General features: G+C 36.9%; 1 protein-coding gene across 1 annotated transcript in view; it reads left to right on the top strand.

Moving 5' to 3' along the window:
* The window catches only part of SLC2A13 (solute carrier family 2 member 13), a 427729-nt gene that overhangs the window by 303644 nt on the left and 101388 nt on the right, over positions 1 to 22697 (top strand). The window contains exons 5-6 of the mRNA XM_060024584.1: positions 2430 to 2593; positions 8889 to 9009. Coding sequence (XP_059880567.1) covers positions 2430 to 2593; positions 8889 to 9009 — 285 coding nt within the window. The remainder of the gene's footprint in view (positions 1 to 2429; positions 2594 to 8888; positions 9010 to 22697) is intronic.

Raw genomic sequence — 22697 nt, 5'->3', positions numbered from 1 at the left:
CAGGACAGTGACAACCACAGAGCAAAGGGGAGGCCCCGCTCAATATCCAGTGCAAGCTCTGGTCACCACAACAACAGTCACACCTCCTATCAAGGGGTAACAGCCAGCATGCACTGAGGCGAGAGGTAGCAGACATCCATACTAAAAACAGCACTCGCACCAAAAAATATTAAACCCACAGCCTACACAGGGATGTTCCCACATAAAAATAGCCCTCCAAGACAGTCTGAGGGTCAGGCATCAGGAGGAAGAACCCACAGAGCATTTGGCTTTAAAGGCCAGCAGGGCCTGAGTGCAGGAGCTCCACACTCAGGGAGAAACAGAGACTCCACTCTCAGAGGGTGCACAAAGGTCTCAGGTGCACTGGAACCCAGCACAAAGCAATACCTCCATAGGAACCGGGGCTACACCTAACTAGGAGTCTTGAAGGGTATCCCGAGGAGGCAGGGGTCAGCTGTAGCTCACTGTGGGGGCAAGGACACTGGTGGCAGAGGCCGCAGGAAACACTGATCTGCACGAGCTCTCCTGGAGGTCCCCATTTCAGCACCAAGATGCAGCCCCATCCAACAGCCTACAGGCTCCAGAGCTGGAATGCCTCAGGCCAGACAAATCAGCAAGACAGGAACATAGCTCCACCCATTAGCAGACAGGCTGCCTAAAGTCATACTGAGCTCATAGCTACCTCAAAACGCACCCCTTGACACAGCCCTGCCCAGCATTATCCAGCAATCCCATTCTTGAGCATATATCCAGAAGAAATTATAATTCAAAAAGATACATGCAGCCCTATATTCAGTGCAGCACTATTTACAATAGCCAAGATACGGAAACAACCTAAATGTCCGTCAACAGAGGAATGGATAAAGAAGATGTGGTACGTATATACAATGTAATATTACTCAGCCATAAAAAAAGAATGAAGTAATGCCATTTGCAGCAACATGGATGGACCTAGAATTGTTATACTGAGTCAGACAAACACAAATATCATATGATATCGCTTATATGTAGAATCTAAAAAAAATGGTACAAATGAACTTATTTACAAAACAGAAATAGAGTCACAAATGTAGAAAACAAACTATGGTTACCACTGGAGAAAGAGGGGGAAGGGATAAATTGGGAGATTGGGATTGACATATACACACTACTGTATGTAAAATAGATAACTAATAAGGACCTACTGTATAGCACAGGGAACTCTACTCAATACTCTGTAATGACCTATATGGGAGAAGAACCTAAAAAAGAATGGATGTATAACTGATTCATCTTGTTAAACTAACACAACATTGTAAATCAACTACACTCCAGTAAAAATTTTAAAAAATAAGAATTTAAAAAATAGTAGACAGTAGCCATTGATGAATCAATGAGACTTAAATGTATTCAAACAAATTTTATTTTTGAAATACTATGAAAAAGTTGACTAATATCCAGAAACTGTAGATTGTAACTATGGAAATATCCAGCTTGATTGAATACATTGCTCAGATGCCAACTGTTGGATTTGGGTAAAGCTAACTTGTTTTGGAATGGCTTAAAAGCTAGGCAAAGCCGTGTTTCAGAATGTATCTTCAGGATTTTAATTTTGTCACATTTCATAGATGATTTGCCAGGAGTATTTTGCTTCCTTTGTTTTAAGGGCCGCTTTAAAGCAATCTTCTGATACAGCTACTGATGTTTCCCCCGGAAAAGAAATGTCCTATGAGAAACCTGTCACTTTAAACATACCAGACATATCTCCCATTGTGTGTCAACAAGTTGGCATTATGATTTTTTAGAGCCAGTTTCCAGAGTATTCATTTGGAACAAAATGAGTCTATAGAACCTAACTAGGCACATTGTGCTGGAGGCTTACCAAAGAGTATACCTTTCTAGGAACCACAAAGGCATTCTTTGTGTACATCATGTAAGTTTCTTATCTCCTTACCAGATGCCAGATAAACTGATATATTCTTACTCCTTGTGTCTTTGAAGAAGTTCTTTACTTGTACCAGATTTTTGCCATTATATCACATTTTCTTTAGTATATGTAGCAGTTCTCTTTATTCTTTTAAGTACATAAATTTACAACGTATGGTAACTTCTGATTCATTCCATGGATTTGGAGCTTTATCCTTGGTAGTTTTAGTGAAACTACCAGCTGTCAACTGTCCCTAGGTGTGGGGTACATTCAACTTTTAAAGGCTTCAGCCCTCTATTCACTTGCTTGAGTATTTCTTCTTACTGATACAAAGTTAAAAATGGATTCATCTGAACACAGTCTGTATATTGTGATCCTTTAAATAGTTTGCATTGATTCCCATCTTAACTTGGTGTTATTAATAGTTATTCCTGGTCTGTTTTAGTCGGGTAGATACTTTTCTATATGAATAACTGTGTTTCTTTGAATAACTAACAACAATTGTTTTATTCTTGCCTCCCAGGTACTACAGTGCAACCATTCTGCAGATGTCTGGTGTTGAAGATGACAGACTTGCAATATGGCTGGCTTCAGTTACAGCCTTCACAAATTTCATTTTCACACTTGTGGGTGTCTGGCTTGTTGAGAAAGTGGGTCGCAGAAAGCTTACGTTTGGTAGTTTAGCAGGTAGGTGCCGAAGAATTCAGTTATAAACTTTTCTCTAATGACGACAAGTTAACCTTTTAAAATACAGTACCACTTCTGATATAGTTTTCATAACTAAATAATAGAGTTCCTCTGAAAATTTTTTAATAAGAAGTTATTATGATATATAACTAGAAATTAGAATTGTAATAACAATTTGAACCTACTGAGGGTAGCATTTTGCTGTTATTATTTTGAGTTTTGCTCAAAGGTACAAAATGGAAAAGAAAACTTGGTATTCATAAACTCAGTTTTTAACATAGTTTTTTAAATTTGGGATAATGTGGAAGTAAATTTGGAGCATTTTTTTTCAAAGTTCTTTCAACAGTGGAACATTAGAACCATATAATTTCTTCACAAAGCAGGGACAGACACTTTTTGTGTTTGAACAAGGCCTAAATCCTAGTGTAAATTCTGGTTGGTTAAGTATGTTTCCTATGATAACTAAATAAGAAAAACCCTTCTCACATTCAAGTATTGTTTGTCTTTAAGTCCCACCCATTCCATTTATTATTTCTCTGTAATGCAAGGGCTGTTTCACTTGCCAAAATGAGACCCATCTCTGTCATTGTCTTCACATGTTTGCATCATATAATTTTCTAATCTTTTTCAAATATACAAGCAGATTCCTACTTATCAATTAGCTGTCCTCTAATAGCTCCTTTATAAGTTTATTTAGAGTAAGAATATATTTTTCTATTAAAATGTAAAGATTCCAGGCCTGCATTAACTAAATTCTATTTTAACTAAATTATACCTAAAACACTGATCTAGGGCTTCCCTGGTGGCGCAGTGGTTGAGAGTACGCCTGCCAATGCAGGGGACATGGGTTCGTGCCCCGGTCCAGGAAGATCCCACATGCCGCGGAGCAGCTAGGTCCGTGAGCCATGGCCGCTGAGCCTGCGCGTCCGGAGCCTGTGCTCCGCAACGGTAGAGGCCACGACAGTGAGAGGCCTGCGTACCGCAAAAAAACAAACAAACCAAAAAAAAACCCACTGATCTAATAGAACTGCTGAAGGCAGTTGTCCCAGATTTTGATGAGAAAATACATTTGGAGTTTCATACTGTTATTAAGAGCACATACTCCCTCTGACCCTTAACTCCAGAAGGAAGAGTGGAATGCTTCCGCCCTCTGTTCTTTCCTTGAGTGGAAGCCTTGAGTTCAATAATGTAAGTTGAACTGCAGTATCAGCACTGAGGAGAAGGCAGGGGGAAGACTGCCTGATTAAAAGGCAAAGGTAATCGCAACAGCCAATGTATATAGGGAAGCGGGAGGGTAAGTGAGGAAAGGTGAGGGACAAGTGAGAGTTAAAAACCACATATTTCTAAACCTGTTCAAGGAACCAGAAGTGTTTAGGCCCAGAAAAAAGACTAAACAGATACCTAATAGATATTCTCACAGATGGTAGCTGTTATGAGGACAGATTTTTTACTTAATATAAGAAAAATATTCCTAATAATCAGAGCTATCCAACAATGAATTGGGCTGCCTCATTAGGATGGTAAACTCTCCACAAAAGGGTAGATGGCCATCAGGCAGTGATGTGCTAGAAACAAATTCCTACAGTGGGTTGAAAGTTGGATTTGCTGATGCCTGAGGTTCAGGTCAACTCTAAGAAGAGGTAATAGTTGCTTTAAAGTTTTTTAAATGGACACACTTTCTTTGACAGGGCATTAGTATACTGCTACCTCAAGAGGCCTATTTTTTAAATAGAATTTCAGGTCTTGAATTTGGGATTTGGGTTTTGAGATTTGGAGAAAAATGCTGATTTTTGAGATGGGGGAAAATGCTTCTTACTAGCAGCCTCTGTCCCTTCATTTGTTGTATTCCAGGATTTTGAGGCATTATAGATATAAAGCCAGACTGTTTGGGTTTGAATTGTGTGATATTGAGCAAGGTTCTATTTTCTCATTTTTAAATCGCGGTTAATTATAGTCCCCACTTCATAGGGTTGTAATGAAGACTAAACACATTTATACATGTATAACATTTCAAGCAGTGCCTGACACAGACAGTAAAATGCCCAAAGCATTTAGCTATCACAGTAGTGTTACTGCCAAAGAGTGATTCTTTGTTTTAACCATAATGTAAAATCAACTTGCATCAGAATCCAGGAACTTTCCTGAACTCCTCTTGCTGATGTCATGTTTCACCCTTCCACGTAGGTCCTCTGCCCCAAGGATTTCCAGAGCCCATCCCTGACTATTAAAAGAAAGTATTAAGACTTGGGGGAAAGACCAAGAGATTCCAGGGACTGCCTTTATGAGCAACCTGGAGGCACTTTTCTTTCCTGCAGAATTAAGAGGTTGTCATTAAATTTGTAATATTTACAAGAAAGACCAGTTCTGTTAGCAAGCTTTGAAAATATTAAAAGCCACAAAATGTCCTACCTTGAAATTATTCATGGACTATATATTTTGTATTTCTTTGTATAAAGAATTTCTTTGTCTGGGTCTAGCTAAATACAGTTTATTTGTAGTACTTTTTAAAGAATTAGCACCAAAAAATATTTTTTTAAGAATTTATTTTTTAAATTTTAAAGAAATTAACTTGATAGGTTTTTCACTATTTTTCACCTAATAAAATAAATCATAATATATTTGATATTCTACCATTGCTAAGTATTAGAATACTGTTCTATTTAAAATTTCTTAGATTAGCCTAGAATTTTTTAACTTCAAAAGTTTTATTCCCTATTTTGTGTTTTTATTATGGTTTATTTTATTATATTGGGTGAAAAATAATAAAAAAAAGTCAAAATAACTTTTTCAATAGGAACTTGTTCTTTAAAAATTACTAAAAATAAACTGTATTTAGTTAAACCGGGACAAAGAAACTCTTTATACAAAGAAATGTAAAATATATAGTCCATGAATAGTTTTAAATGTAGGACATTTTGTGGTGTTCTGACTTTTAATATTTTCAAAGCTCCGTAAGAGAACTGGTCTTTCTGGTAAATATTGCGAATTTAATGACAACCTCTTGATCCTTTTAATAGAGGAAGGCTTATATCTATGTAGCTTTATTGCTTATAAATCAGAAAGCCAGAAACACTGTGTTATTTTCTGCCAGATATTTTGGTAGTGGAATATTTCCTAAAACATTACTCACAGGCTGTCTTCATCAGAGTTGCCAGGGATACTTATTTTAAATTGTGAATTCTTGGGACCCAACCCCAGATCAACTAAATTAGAATCTCTGAAGATGAGGTCTGGAATATGTGCACGTGATACTTACGCACAAAAAGTGTGCTCTGTTAGAGTCTAAGGGAGGGAAATTATTTTTTTCTGAGTATTTACTAATAATCCAAACCCTGTACCAGGTAATTAAGGTAACTTATTTCATCAGATGTTTTTGAGAATGCTATTTATCCAACACACTTCACCTCCTATGGAGAACTTTTTTTTTTTTTTTAATTTTTTTTTTTTTTTTTTTTTTGCGGTACGCGGGCCTCTCACTGTTGTGGCCTCTCCCGTTGCAGAGCACAGGCTCCGGACGCGCAGGCTCAGCGGCCATGGCTCACGGGCCCAGCCGCTCCGCGGCATGTGGGATCGTCCTGGACCAGGGCACGAACCCGCGTCCCCTGCATCAGCAGGCGGACTCTCAACCACTGCGCCACCAGGGAAGCCCTGGAGAACATTTTTATTAGGAAAATGATATCAGAATTCCAAAATATGACAGTATACTTGGTTAAGAGGGACTCTTCTCTTAAAATATAAAGAATGTCCCCAACCTACCCAGTACAGTGGAGAAGATCCTTTCATACAAGGCCTTCCTATATTGGACTCAAATCTAGGTTGCAATAATGGATCATTGGCAACAACTATAACAACTTTAAATACTAACAAGTGACTGATAAAACATCTGTAATTTTGTTAAATTGAAGGAAATAGATAATTCAAGTAGTCTTAAGCCTTAAAGATATATGAGTATATGAAGGGCGAGGTGATCGTTTTAAAAATTTATTCCATAAATAAAGTCATATAAGACACCATTCCCTTCCCTTAAGGAGTTTATCATCTCATAAGGATTTTTACCCTGTCTGGGTATCACAATCACCTGTGGAGTCATGTTATCGGATCCCCATTTTCTGGAGACTGATTCAGAGGTTGAGGTACATTCTAAAGATTTGCTTTCCAATAGGAAGCCAGGATTGAGAAACACTACTATATGTAATAAAGTAAAGGAATGTACTGACTTTTAAAAGATTTCCATCCCCAATGGGTCAAAATAAAAATAAATTTGTGTTTAAGAAGGATAAACCTTCAACTATTTAGGGATTTTTTATATCCAAAATGGTTTTTTTCCCCAAATTTTGCAAGTTGGTTGGACTTTTTTAGAGATGGATCCAAGAGATATAATATCCATACTGCAGAACTCTCATCTAGTATATTTGTCCCATACTAACCCCATGACCTCAACTGAATAGTCTTAACATGTTTTGTTGTTTTCTTCAAAAACAGCCAGTATTGCAAAAATCTGTGGTACTATGGGATCTGCTCTATGCCAGGCACTAGAATTGAACATATATTAGTATGTGTTAGGTACACCATCTAAGAGTTTACAGCTTATCACAGACAAGTTATTTAAGTAGTGTTATGAAAGAAGAGTATCATCTTTCCTTCACATCCAAAAGTATCAACTTTTCCAGGTTGAAACAAATTTTACCTGTCGCATGACAATATTCTGTGGAGGTAATTTGGGAAAATACTTAGGGACCCAGCTTCTTTCATAGACACAGTAACAGTAAAACTCATGGTTTATTTTGCTTTGTTTGAGGAGAGAGGGATAATTTTTATTTACAGGCCTAATATATCTTTTCTCTTTCTAAGAGACAGACTTCTGTTTTGTTTCCCAATTCAGGGCTTGGTAGTTTTTTGAGAAAGTAATACCTCAAACTATTCCTACTTCTGGTTTGAATTTTAAGCCAACCGGGGGAAAATGAACTGTGATTTCAGATTCATGCCTCTTCAAGCCTGGTGTGGTAAAATGGCTTCTGATCTTTTCTTCAAGCCTCCTCCCCCTTTTTCAACTTTTTTCTAGAGTTTTAAAAATATGCTGCTGCTGCTGTTTCTAATGATAATTATAGTACAATAATTAACATTTTTTAGCATTATAAAAATCTTTCAAATGTACTGTGATATTTAAAATTCACTGTAATTCTGCAAGGTGAGTATTCTCACTAAGCCCCAGTTTCAGCAGACAGAATTGAATTTTGGAAAGGTCGTGTGTTTTGTCCAAGATCACTGAGTCAAGAAACAGCAGAGCTAGGACTTAACCACAGTGCTTAACTTGACACATCCCCTCTACCTTAAACACAAACCTATTATGTAATCCAATTGCACTTTCACAGTGCATCCCAAAGTTGTTCTTTTGTCCATTTAAAAAATATTTTTGGTCATTCTTAAATTACTTTCCCATTTATCTAATAGAAACTTTACTGCTACATAAATGACCTCCCTGAATTCCATATTATAAACATGTTGCCTCATTCAAATAAATTGTACAAAGGCACCATATTTTCTTTCTCCTTTCTTCCCATGACCCTTTTTTTAATCCTTACAATGGCTGGAACAATAGTCAGAAATTTGAAAACTTTCTTATTTACTATCAGTATTTCTATCAGGGACTCAAAACTGAGCTTTTTAAGTGGTACATATAATCACATTCTGTACCTTAAAATCAAAGACAAATATTCCACTTCCAAGTGCCAACAGGGAAGACAACTGAATATATGTGTTATGTCATTTCTGACGTTTTAAGTCTTTACAAAATGCCACTCCTTTTTAATGAGAAGTACTCTTTCAACTACTTTTGATATATTTAGTTTGTTACTTTTTAGTTTACTTATTTGGGTCTTAGCCGATTGAATGACATTAGAACAATTTTCTTGGTAATGAAAGGAACACTTGGTGTAAATCTGTTACCTTTCATACTTCTAACATATTAGGCACTCAATAATGTCGGTTACATTAATTGATTTTGAGACAGCAATCCAAGATGGTGTTTGTTTAGAAAGTTATTAACGAACCTACTGCTTGGCTAGCAAATGTATTTGATTTGAATTTTACTCTTGTCATTTCTCACAGTGAATATTCTAGTGAGTTTTTATGACAATATATATGTGTAAGGATCATTTTTTTTTAATCCAATAAAGATAGATCAAGGTATTTTTTTAGAGATATATCTTGCCAAACCCAGTCCACTTTGGAAGAATGTTGTCAATTCTTCTCTGATATAAAACTTTTTTTCTTCTTTCCTTTTTTTTTTTTTTAGGTACCACCGTAGCACTCATTATTCTTGCTTTGGGATTTCTGCTATCAGCCCAGGTTTCTCCACCCATCACTTTTAATCCAATAGCTCCTTTAGATCAGAACACTTCTTGCACAAGATACAGGTGAGATTTTATAATGGTCCCCTTCCTTAACCTAACTCTGGTAACTTTTTTGTTTTGCTTATAACTTTCCTAAAATAGGAAAGGTGAGTAGGAGCTTGCTAGGTATCCAGACTTAATGGTGGAAAGGAAGAAAATGGGAAAGGTGTTAGGGAGGGACCACCAGGAAGAGAAAGAGAATATACAAAGAGCAACGTGTGCAAATGCATGCTTAAGGAAAAGTGAGTTATTAGACACAATTTTGGTGATGTTTCTCTGGAAGTTGAAAGTGTATATATTGATACAGAATCTAAGCAGGAATACTGTGAAACTATTTTATATCGTATATGATTCGGTGACATCTACATTCTAGATGAAATAAAGAACTTTCATCAGTAATTAAACTTTTCCATGATGTACATGTCTGATACAGTTGTTTATCACCTGGATATGCTAGCAATTAATCTTCACTGTGTTCCACAGGTATCGCCTCATTCACTTAAGCAGAAAATAATGTTTCCTCTCACTACTAGGTTTCTTGCAGAGCAATAGAAAGTGGAAAGAGCTTGTAGAAGAGAGTGTTTTAATGGTCAGCTGCAGGTTTAAGAGCTCATTAAGTTTAACAGTTTACACCCTATGTGATAGATTGATAGATGGAGAAATGGATGGATGCATACATGGGCTGACAGATGGACTGAAGAATGAGCAAGTGAATTAATTAAAGATTGAATGATTGAACAGATCAATTAATAAATTTGTCAGGAGAGTTTCAAAGTTTTTTACTTCATTTTAGTGGCTGGAAAGGCTAGCGACCCCTTTAAAATATATGGATAGAATAGCTTTAAAAACAAAAAATGACATTCCTTCAGTTACAACTAACCAGACATAAGTCTCAAATTAATGGGTAAATGATTTATTAAGTCAGATACTCCTAGGTGAAATTAAAACATTACATTGATATACTTAATTCCATTTGGAATCACTAGGAGCTTCTCATTGAACAGAATTTATGGTGCCTTCTCATTACAACAATGAGCAAGACATATATTATTATGTCTTTCTGGTTGCTAATTGTGATATCCACTTGCCTTTGGAAATGAATAGTTTATATGTTTATCGCTTTACTGGTTTTTTTTGTTAACAGGCTTTATGTTCTAAAGGAGATTGAAAGGTGTCTTAAAAGAAGTTACCCTTAGCATAGACTATTTCTGGATGTAGTGATCTTTACTTTCTTTGGACATATCACCTCAACTGCTAGAAAGATGATAGACCATTGCTAGAATTCTGCATGCTCTAATTTTGTTTTTCTTGACAGATATTTTAAGTTAAATGTTTTTTAACACAGTTACCTCTAACAAATTATTAAAAAATACTATTGTTTGAGCAACTTAGAATACCCTCTAGATCTGATGTCTGATTTAGATGCAGCAATTTAGATTCAGAATAAGATTGACTGATACACTATCAGGTCAACTAAAGGCAGAAAGTCAGCCAGAGAATATGAAAAGAAATTTTTATGAAGTTCTGATATAGGAAAGGAATAACTAACTTTTTAATGATTTACATAATGAAATAGTTTTCCTGACATCGACTTTTAAAATTTAAATAAAAATATTTATTACCATAGTATAGTTCATTGCACAGCAATTTATGATCATCAGTCTATTAATCCTCCTGATCCATCTAAGTTATTATCATCTACCTACCAATATAGGTAAGTGACAATAAGATACTATCACCTACCAATATAATATAAAGTTGTAGTGGAGTGAGAGAAGTGGTACAACCTAATTTTATTCTTATCACATAAATGGGCAGCAATTTTTGAAAACAGAACCAAATTTTAGATGTCCTCTGGGAGTCACTGAGTATGCAAAACACTTATGTCTTGTGTGCTTTCTTTCAGAGTAACATATTAGGCTTTGTGAGAATTTGATAACATGTATTTATAGTCTGAGTGATTTTATAAAATATATCTGCAGTCCCCTTACTGATTTTGTTGTTGTTAAAACTGTCTATACACATTTCCCATTTCTTTACAATAAACATGAAACATACAATATACAACATATATGAAAGTTGTTAAGAGAGTAAATCCTGAGTTCTCATCACAAGAAAAAGATTTATTTTATTTCTTTAATTTTGTATCTATATGAGATGATGGATGTTCACTAAACTTACTGTGATACTCATTTCATGATGTATATAAGTCAAATCATTATACTGTAAACCTTAAACTATACAATGCTTTATGTCAGTTATATCTCAGTAAGACTGGAAGAAAAATAAAGATTAAAAAGGAGATAAACATGAAAGAGTCATGTTTGCCTGACCTTAGGATGAGTAATGTTCATGCTGTAAGTATAGGTGGTATGTTTTCCTCTTGGAATGATCCTATAGGAAAATTGAACAAAGAAAACAGATTTAGAGGGAGAGATGGTTTAGTATCTATCTTTTTTTTTTAACATCTTTATTGGAGTATAATTGCTTTACAATGGTGTGTTAGTTTCTGCCTTATAACAAAGGAGAGATGGTTTAGTATCTTTTTTTTTTTAATTTTATTTATTTTAATTTTTGGCTGCATTGGGTCTTCGTTGCCGTGCGCGGGCTTTCCCTAGTTGTGTCGATGGGTTTCTCATTGCAGTGGCTTCTCTTGTGGAGCACGGGCTCTAGGCGCGCAGGCTTCAGTAGTTGTGGTGCATGGGCTCAGTAGCTGTGGCTTGCAGGCCCTAGAGCACAGGCTCAGTAGTTGTAGCGCCCGGGCTTAGTTGCTCTGCAGCATGTGGGATCTTCCCGGACCAGGACTTGAACCCGTGTCCCCTGCATTGGCAGGCGGATTCTTAACCGCTGCGCCACCAGGGAAGCCCGATCTTTTTTTTTTGTTTAACATCTTTATTGGAGTATAATTGCTTTTCAATGGTGTGTTAGTTTCTGCTTTATAACAAAGTGAATCAGCTATACATACACATATACCCCATATCTCTTCCCTCTTGCGTCTCCCTCCCTCCCAGCCTCCCTATCCCACGCCTCTAGGTGGTCACAAAACACCAAGCTGATCTCCCTGTGCTGTGTGGCTGCTTCCCACTAGCTATCGGTTTTACATTTGGTAGTGTATATATATCCATGCCACTCTCTCACTTTGTCCCAGCTTACCCTTCCCCCTCCCCGTATCTTAAGAACATTGTATACTATTGGTGGGAGTGTAAACTTTTCTCCATTTTGGAAATTAATATACTTTTACCTAATAAAACTTAAATATATAGGCTCCTCTATTCAGCACCTCCACTTGTAGAAATCTGTATTCTACAATGACTAGTATGTAATGCATTCTGACTAGAGTAGAGTAGAAGATTTAAGAAAGTGGATGGTTCAGGAACAATGGTTGTTCTTTATTTTAATTCAATAAATATTGATTGTGTGACATCACCAGGTAGGTTAGAACCAAAAATATTGTAGGTTGGGGCTCACTAATGACTTTGGACCCAAGACATTGACTACCCTAAATAATTTCTAATAAGAACTTACCCTTTTTAGAATTTTTAATTTTTTAATTGATGATACTTTGTTCCAAGTCCTGGTTAGATTTTGTGAACCAAATGTATTAAAGAACACCTTTCAGATCCACTTTCCTGCAGCTAAAACTGCGTACAGTCACAGGGTGCCAACTAAGGCTAGGAGAAATAACTCTAGTGAGGGTATCCTCTGAATCATATATCCATATAAGAACACACATGCATACTCCTAATATGGCCTTAAGCTCCATGCTTTCAAATTACTAATAAACATATTTTCTTATGAGAGCTATCCAAGCTTTGAGGATTCAAACGTTTCCTATGTGACACTTCCCTCGAATCTTTGACTTTTTATTATTTGTAAGTATGATCTCATTATATTCAAACCCTTCAAAGTAAACATGTATCTTAAAGTATACAGCTGTAGAATTGCAAGGTACTCTTGTCCTAGGGCTTTCATCACATTGCCACTAATTCATTCATTCATGCATACATTCATTTAAAAAATATTTTGGAGCACCTATTCATAGGATTATAGTAAGGATGAATTAATATATGGAAAGCACCTAAAACAGAGCTCAGCACATAATAAGCACTCAATAAATATTATAGACATTGTTATCATCCATAAAACCTATAATAGGAGATGAGATTGTGATGATGGGTAGAAATCTTTCCCATCTTTTGAAGAAGAGGAGTTTTAAGCAGTATTAAGTAGTGTTTTAATTTTAAGCAGTTTTAAGTCATGACTTGACCAGATTTTCTATTCTAAACTTTCTCTCTGGGGCACAGTGAGCACATGTTGATATAGGCAGACTGATTATTAGAATTGTCTATGAGAGAGATTGATAATTGCCTGGACTATGAAGGTGATACTCAAGAGAAATAGGTAGACATATTCTAGATATATCTAAGAGAGAAAAATCAACAAGAATTAAAAATAAGTAATTGATTAACTATGAGCAACCAGGTAGAGTAGATCATGGAAATGAGTTGGGGTAATTGAAGGAGAAATTGACTAAAGGGACTGTGCCTCTGATTCACTGCTCTTTTTGCTATTAATGTTTTTCATTTGAGTCTTACCTGAACCATCTGAGGAGGTACTTAAAGCTACCCGTCCCTCACTCCCACAGATCTGCCTCACCAGGACAGTGGAGAGTAGGTGATTCCAGTACATCTTTCATTAAGAACCACTGCCATACGCTTCAGTATTATTTATTTATTTATTTATTTATTTATTTATTTATGTATTTATGTATTTATGTATTTATTTTATTTACTTTTGGCTATGTTGGGTCTTCGTTGCTGTGCACGGGCATTCTCTACTTGCAGCGAGCGCGGGCTACTCTTTGTTGCAATGCGCGGGCTTCTTTCTCATTGCGGTGGCTTCTCGTTGCAGAACACGGGCTCTAGGCGCACGGGCTTCAGTAATTGTGGCTTGCGGGCTCTAGAGCACAGGCTCAGTAGTCGTGGTGCACGGGCTTAGTTGCTCCACGGCATGTGGGTTCTTCCTGGACCAGGGCTCAAACCCGTGGCCCCTGCATTGGCAGGTGGATTCTTAACCACTGCACCACCAGGGAAGCCCGCTTCAGTATTTTTTAACTGCGTAACTGCCAGCTTCTTTCTTTCCTTTTTTTTTTCTTCTTGAACATTATTAAACCAAGAGTATAAAAATAATCAATGTGGCTCTTTTTCTATAGAGTAATATTTTCATATTTCCCTCTCTAAATGAAGTTTCCAAATATCCAAGTTGACAAACCGTTCCTTCATCTATAGACCTCCCTATGGTGGTGACACTAGTTTTGAGAAACTGTATATGCCTAACTAATTATAATTAGTCTCTTCAAAGTTCATTTACAATAAAAAACAATTTTGCATTCATACACTTTTCTTCTCCTTTTGCCAACCTTGTGTGATTGAGCACATGTCATTGGCATTAGCACTATGAGACTGTTAGATTCAATCATAAAACTCTTATCTGACCTTAGAAATGTGCAGAAACCCTATTACCCCCCCTTTTTTTTCAGTATTTGGCATCCTGCTGACTGATAATGTGTTTGTTTCTAATAATTCTTAGCAACTTGACAATGAATATAGTGTTATACTGTGAATGAGACTTTTACTTTTGTTGAATTTTGTTTTCTAAAACTTATTGATTTCTTTTAAAAATAACATATTTTAATTTTTTTTGGCCTGATGGTACAGGCTAATAGGCCTGAGGTTAATATTAATAAAACTACGGAAGAAAATATGCTATATCTGTTGAATAATATCCACAGACTTAAGGTAAAGATAAACGTAATTAAATTAGTTGAAAGGGAAAATGAGATTTGAAACAAAAAGCCCACATAACCTTATCATGTACCTTTATCTCCAAATAATTGTACATGTCTTTTGCTAGCACTTAAATACCCAGTACCGAATTTGACATCTGGATAGGAGGATGGTGGAAGTTGACCACTTATGGGACATATTCATTGAGTTCCTCATGACCTTTTTATCTTGATGCCTGGGCTTTTGGCCGAGGACCTGCCAAGCCCCCACAGTGGCAAGATCCCCTACTCAAACCTTATTTTCCACAGTCAAGAAGTGCTTTTCGGGAAGCCTTAAAGACAAAAAACAAGGCTTTTTATTTTAGGTTTGCAAAGAGTGGGGGAAGAGCATTCCAGGAAGAGGGGACATCATGTATACAAGCCCTAAGCATGAGCAAGAGAACAGCACAAAGATAGACTAGATGGCAGGCCAGTGACAGACCACACTGGGACCCTCATAAACCATGAGAATTTTAGACAGCATCAGAATACTGAGAAGCCTTTAAAGAATGATAAGAATGATTTAATCAGATTTGTGTTCCTAAAAGATCACTCTGGCTGCTTAGGAGAATTGATTAGAGCAGGACAAAGGGCAGTGAAGGGAGATCAGATAAAAGAAATCAGTAGCCTAGGTAAGAAAATAATGCAGCCTCGGGCTTCCCTGGTGGCGCAGTGGTTGAGAGTCCGCCTGCCAATGCGGGGGACAGGGGTTCGTGCCCAGGTCCCACGTGTCGCGGAGCGGCTGGGCCGGTGAGCCATGGCCGCTGGGCCTGCGCGTCCGGAGCCTGTGCTCCGCAACGGGAGAGGCCACAACAGTGAGAGGCCCGCGTACCGCAAAAGAAAAAAAAGGAAAATAATGCAGCCTTGACAGTGGCAGTGGAGACTCAAGAGATATTTTGGAGGGGGCTAACAGGGCTGGGTGATTGGATGAATGACATACAAGAACAGATGCTTTACGTGTGGTTAGGATAGTACTTATGTAACAGGAGTCTGGGGCTCTGAAATCTCACTGTAGCTCACTTCTTAGAACACAATTTCAAAGATATAAATCAGGAGAGCCTTTCCCTTGCTTTCCAGTTAAGTACAGCAGTCCCATAATAAGAACAGTATTTGCTGTCACTTATACTTTTATTTCAAATATCATTTTTACTCCCTCTTGAACTCAAAAGACTTTTGAGAAAAGCTCTTTTGAACTTATCCATTTAGGTCTGAAGTAACACAAAGAGGTAAAGGGGAAAACGTATATCTCTGAAACTCAAGGACTTTTATTCTCTTTCTAGAGCTCTGATCATTACAATGAGTAAATAAAATCAACCTGGAATTTTGTTCACATTTCAAGTCAATCCACTCTAGAATATCATCCCTATTTTGTCCTATATTTTAAAAAGGAATACGTTATCCAGTCCTGTGACAGTGTTCTTGACAGTGAAATGGATGATTCTATCATTTTTGGAAGGTAAACTTTGAAAATTTATTTTAAACTGTGTAGGGGTACTTAATTTTTAGTGATTGATACTCAAAGCTCAGCGTATCTTGAGCATGCCATATTATTAAGTAGCTGATAATACAAATCAGTCCTTTATTCCCCTGCTTTTCACTTGATACATCTAGAGTAACTGGCATTTTTCTCCATGTGCATCTAAATTGCATAGTTACCAGTTTTTTTGGAAACCTGTTACTCCTTGGCAATTAACATTGATCATTATGTGAATTCTATGGTAATTTCATCATAGAACAAAATTTTTTGAAATGATGTTGTAATTACAACCAACTTGCCGGTAGATAATAAAGTTTCCACCCTTCACAGAGGTTAAAAATGATATTGTAATTACAACCAACTTGCCGGTAGATAATAAAGTTTCCACCCTTCACAGAGGTTAAAAATGTACTGCTCATTTTTATAATTATCAGTGAATCATAAAGTCTTTGCCAGTAGCCCAGATGAGGGTCAGAATTTAATTTTTTAAGCTTCTTATTCCCTTTTCTTTTGTTTGATTTTGATTTTTATATGATAAATGCATGCTGATTAGTCTTATCAAATCAGGAATAAAAATTATTTCATTGAGAGAACTTTTAGCATTTTCTAGTTCATTCATTTTGAAAGCAAAGGAAATCCTTATTTTATTTAAATTGATTAGTATTTATATGAATGTTTAACTTTGTGGGACCTAAATATTTAGTTCTTCCTGATTTTTAATTTTTATCATTGTGAAATTGATTTGTGACTATGTCACGTATCTTCACAGAATTTTAGTATAAAATAATAAACGTTTGAAATTTAAGATAGTAATTTATCCCTCAAGACAATAAATCCCTCAAATCTTGGCCCGTGTAATCAAATTCAGCAAGAAAGTATATTATCCTTACTCATATATGCTATACAATTGTGCGTTGTATTATAGAAAAACCACAAGTAAATGAACGTATAAATTCTTGGCAGTTAACACGTACTAATATTTACACAGTTATGACTCTTTGTTAACTTTATTTTCATCTTTCATATTATATAAGTGTATAATGTATGTGTGTGATGGCTTGCTATAAATTATAAAAATAAACTTCAGAAATCTAAACAGGCTAAATTTAATATTACTGCTTTTCATCTTGCAAATGTGTGTACCAAAGTGGTCTTACATTCTTATGCAAACTGAGAGTGACATTTTCAGTTCAACTGCAGAAGAATTACAAGAGGGGTTAGAGTGTTGCACTTTTTTAATATCTATTCTACTAATGTCTATAGGCCACCTTATTTTACTTAATCCCTAGATTGTTGAAAAATATATCACTGCAGTAGAGGAGCTCAGTATTTTAAAGAGCCATTCATCTAACTGTGTTTTAAAGTAATAACTCCTTATTATAGAAGGCTTCCCAAAGCTGGGCAGTGAGGAACTGGTTGGAGTTAGATGGAATAAGCAGAGGAAGACAGCATCCCAGACAGAGGAAATAGCGTGTGTACAGAAACAGGAGAAAGCTTAATATTTTCTAGAAACTATAAGTACAGGGTATTCTCTAGTTTCAGATACTCGATTTCACAAAATTCATATTTTCCATTTCATTGAACTGTGTGCCATATCATGCCTAATTTTTTGGAGATGTTCTGTGGAACAGTAATTTTAATTTCTGGTATGGGAGCACTGCCAGTAAGAGAAAAGGTTAAGCCATGGAAGGGGGTCCTGAAGGTTCTTAAAAGTGCTTATGCTGAGCTTAGCAGACCTGCATCAGCCCAACTCAGAGGATCTACAACTGTCTCCTGTCCCTTTCCCTTTCTTTTGCAAGCAGAGGGGCTCACTTGCCAGTCAGGGTCAGCATCACCAGTGAGCATCAGTTCCCAGGGCCTGGCCCAGTCACCCTCCTATCCCCTGCCTCTATTAGACAGTTAGGCATGTAGCAAGCTTTACCGAGGTCACCTGAGTTTGTAGAGGAGAGCAGCGAAGGCCTCGCCCCCATGGTGGTCTCTGCTGCTGATGCTGGGGGGGATAGTGAGGATAGAGACTCCCCACTCCCCAACCCCCAGCAGCCTTGACAACACCTGCTCCAGGTGTCTGTCACAGGCTAGTTCAGAAGTTCAAAGAGCAGGGGCTTTCCAACCGTCTTTCCCAGCCCTGTGGCAGAGAGGCAGAGGCCTGGAAAGGAGACACTTCCCAGGGAAGGCTGTATGGTAGTTCTTCTGTAGCAGATACCTCTCATACTTTCAGATGCTGAATTTCAGACAAATTTTCAGAAATGTGATGCTGCCTATAATTCCATTCAGGAAACATGTGGTGATCTCTAAACAGAAGTAGGAAATGGCAGGAAATAAAACCTGAAGAGACTGTTGGGAATTTAAATTATAAGAATTCGTGTAAAAAAATCTACAAACAATAAATGCTGGAGAGGGTGTGGAGAAAAGGGAACGCTCTTGCACTGTTGGTGGGAATGTAAACTGATACAGCCACTATGGAGAACAGTATGGAGGTTCCTTAAAAAACTAAAAGTAGAACTACCATATGACCCAGCAATCCCACTACTGGGCATATACCTTAAGAAAACCATAATTCAAAAAGAGTCATGTACCAAAATGTTCACTGCAGCTCTATTTACGATAGCCAGGACATGGAAGCGACTTAAGTGTCCATCGACAGATAAATGGATAAAGAAGATGTGGCACATATATATAATGGAATATTACTCAGCCATAAAAAGAAACGAAATTGAGTTATTTGTAGTGAGGTGGATGGACCTAGAGTCTGTCATACAGAGTGAAGTAAGTCAGAAAGAGAAAAACAAATATCGTATGGTAACACATATATATGGAATCTAAAAAAAAAAAAAAATGGTCATGAAGAATCTAAGGGCAGGATGGGAATAAAGAAGCAGACCTACTAGAGAATGGACTTGAGGACACAGGGAGGGGGAAGGGTAAGCTGGGAGAAAGTGAGAGAGTGGCATGGATATATATACACTACCAAATGTAAAACCAATAGCTAGTGGGAAGCAGCCACATAGCACAGGGAGATCAGCTTGGTGCTTTGTGACCACCTAGAGGGGTGGGATAGGGAGGGTGGGAGGGAGGGAGATGCAAGAGGGAAGAGTTATGGGAACATATGTATATGTATATGTATAGCTGATTCACTTTGTTATAAAGCAGAAACTAACACACCATTGAAAAGCAATTATACTCCAATAAAGATTTAAAAAGAAAAAAAATTCATTTAAGACGTTTTCTGTGGAAAAAGAAAAAAGTCATGTATAAAGGTAATAAGGATTTTGGACTCTCTCATTTTAAAAAAAATTATGTGAAGCTATTAAGAATATTATTATCAGATATGTGTTTTACAGAGGCCACTCTGGCAGCAAAGTGGAGATGGCAGAAGAGCAAACCTTTGGGTCTAAATTGAGACCTGAAGTGAAGGGATGGGCTCTTGTCAGGTCTTGGTGACTAGAATGACTTATTATTTACAAGTTAATGTTAATGTTACTTAACTGCCCAGCTTTTGTGGCTTGTCTTCCCAAATGGAAATTTGTAACTTGAAAGGAGGAATTATGTTTCCTGGGTTTTTTTCATTTTTTCTTGTTTTTTTTTCCTCCCTGCTTTCTTCTTTATATACCTAGCAGCTAACATCATGTCTTATATAATGTATTTATTTACTGATTTAGCCAAGTATTGAGACTGATGTGTGCATGATGTTGACATGTATTTTTCCTCTGTAACTGTAATAATTACATAAACTGATTTGAAATTCAATAAGAAATTTTTCCATCGGTCTTATGCCTACCTCAGCTAATTCAAGGTTTTCAAACGAGTCCATTGCAGTACTCTAAACCGCTCCTCAGGCCTGGTGATAACACTGATAATGCTTCATTTCTGTTTGATTGGATTCTTGCACTGAGCTTTCAGCACTTTCTATTTTGTCCTGATAAACTTAACGTGAATTGAGTTATCAAGGAAGATGTGGAAAGACACAAGAATCTATAGATTTTAAACTGCAGGTCTAAAATAAATTTATATATATTACTATTATATTAATTATATATTGATATATTAATAACAAAACAGAAGAAAAATACCCCTCTGAGAGAATTTAAAAAAAAAAAAAAAAGTAAACAGAGCTTTGAAATATAACCAGGGAAGAAAAGAGGGGAATGGCCATATAATTCTGAAAGTTAGGGTCTACAAGATCTTTGAGGATTAAAGTATTAAAAGATAAAGGCAACAAATTGAACATACAGTAGAAAAAGCTAAGAAATTTACACATAAATGAAACTCAAATAAAAATGAATCTTTGAGACTCCAAGAGGGACACACATGGTAATTATTCTGTCAGAGAGAAATCGGAGCAACAGAACAGAAATTGTAGCACTAAAAAAGAAGCTTAATTGCTCCATTACCCTATAAGGAAGAGTCACAGAGGAACAATTTACCATCTCAGAGAGGTGCTGAAGTAAGATAGATGCAGTCATAAGCACCTCAAAGTACAGAATCACAAAGCAAAATAACCGTGACAAGCTAGAGCACTCACTGCCCTCATTGTCACCAAGCTGGAGTCTCACAGATAAGAGGCCAGCCATGAAGGCTCAGCCATTCTGGGTTGAGTGCAATTAACTGGGTGAAGCATTAACTCTTAGAGACTTTTAGGTCACCTTTCTTGGTGTCCAAGTAACTTGAAGGAACCAGCATGCTTGGTAAATGCCCCATTCACCACTAGACATTGACTGCGTCACTGAGAAGATCCAGAATTACAAATATGCAATTATAGGTACAGAGAGACACTATTAGGGATTTTTTTCCCACTTTTTATTCTTTCATTTGGCCTCCATTACTGACCATTTACCAAGTGTTGTGCCAGCTGTTAAGAAAACAAAACATGAGATATAGCCCCTTGTCAGGAGTTGGCAATATCTTAGAATGGCTTTTATTTACATTTTGAACCAGTACTCAAGTCTCATATCTTCAGAGATGTTGCGACTTGGGTAGAAGCTGATATTTCAGAATATATATATAGAAATTAGCAAAAATATGTTTTAAGCATTTGAATAAATATTTTTCTATCAGTGAGGAATTGTGATGGCTGTGGATAACAGAAGAACCCAAAATAACTCTTAAACAAGAAAGGAGTTTCTTTCTTGCTCATGTAAGATAAATTCAAAGGCAGGGATTTTTGGAATCATCATACTATAGCTAGTGTCATCAGGGATCCAGGCACCTGTCTTTTTGCTGTACCCATATAAGTATTTTTCACAAGTTCATGAGGAAGGTCCAGGATGGCTGCAAGAGCACCACAGTCACGTCTGTGACGCAGGCCAGAAGGAGAAAATGTAGAAGGAGCAATGCTTCCTGGCTGAATCAGCTCCCTTTGAATTGAAGCCTTCCTGAAATCCCACACAGTACTTCTCACAAGTCAGAATTAGTCCCTTGGTCATATCTAGTTTTAATGGAAACTGGGAAATGTATTATTTTATTCAGTGGTTGGGAGAGGAAGGGGCAGGGGGCACAGTGTTCCCAGTTAAAAATCAGAATTCTCTTACAAAGGAGGAAGCAAAGAAGGAATCTAGGGATAGAACACTAACAATCCTTGATACAACAGTACTAGAGTTAACTTTATGGTACATGTATAGGTGGTTCTGCTTGACAGCAGGAAGGATGAATTAACTGATTAAATAGGGCTCTAGCTACTTACTTTTTTTGGTTTCGTTCTCTTTATAGTGACTAGAAGTCTAAGGTCAGCTTTGCAGGTGGCAAGAAATACGGCCACATTAGATAATCTACCTCCAGCTTTGCAAGGGAGAAAGAATCATTACAGTCTCTTCATTTATTGCATTTCTTTTGGCCTTGTAAACCAGTGAAATAGCTGCTCTTTGTTGTGCAGTTTGCTCATCTATTCAAAAGGAGTAGTCATGTCAGCTACCATTTTTTATATAGTCACAATGTGCCAACTGCTGTGCTAAGGCTTACAGGGATTCTCTCTTTTATCCTTCAGCAAAACTGAGGTAGATGGTATTATTTCCCCCATGTTACCAATGACACTGAGGCTTAAATAAGTTGAGTGAAGAAGTTTAGATCATATGGCTTAGCAGACAGTAAAACTAGCTTTAAGTAAGAGTCCAGCTAGCACTACACTCATCATTCTGAAATTTACCAGTTAAGCAGCAGGATGCTTCTACTGACAGGTGTTACACACTCTTTGGGAAGTGGACAGTAATTCCTGATAATCAAAAGCCAGTAGGTCTAAAAATACCTATGTTGGTGTATTTTCACTCACTCAGTGTAATTGAGATTCTTTCTCTTAAGAAACCATTTTTGTGAGTGGTAGTCTATTTGGGACTTAAAGAAGATTTTTATTTTGTTCATTTATTTTCATTTACACATATTTACTCTGCTCAGAAAATTCTTTTCCTGCTGTTAGCAGTA

Source organism: Delphinus delphis, chromosome 11, assembly GCF_949987515.2.
Source record: "Delphinus delphis chromosome 11, mDelDel1.2, whole genome shotgun sequence".
Taxonomy (NCBI): Eukaryota; Metazoa; Chordata; class Mammalia; order Artiodactyla; family Delphinidae; genus Delphinus; species Delphinus delphis.
The sequence above is the reverse complement of the archived record's forward strand: the minus strand, read 5'-3'. Positions and strand labels throughout refer to the sequence as shown.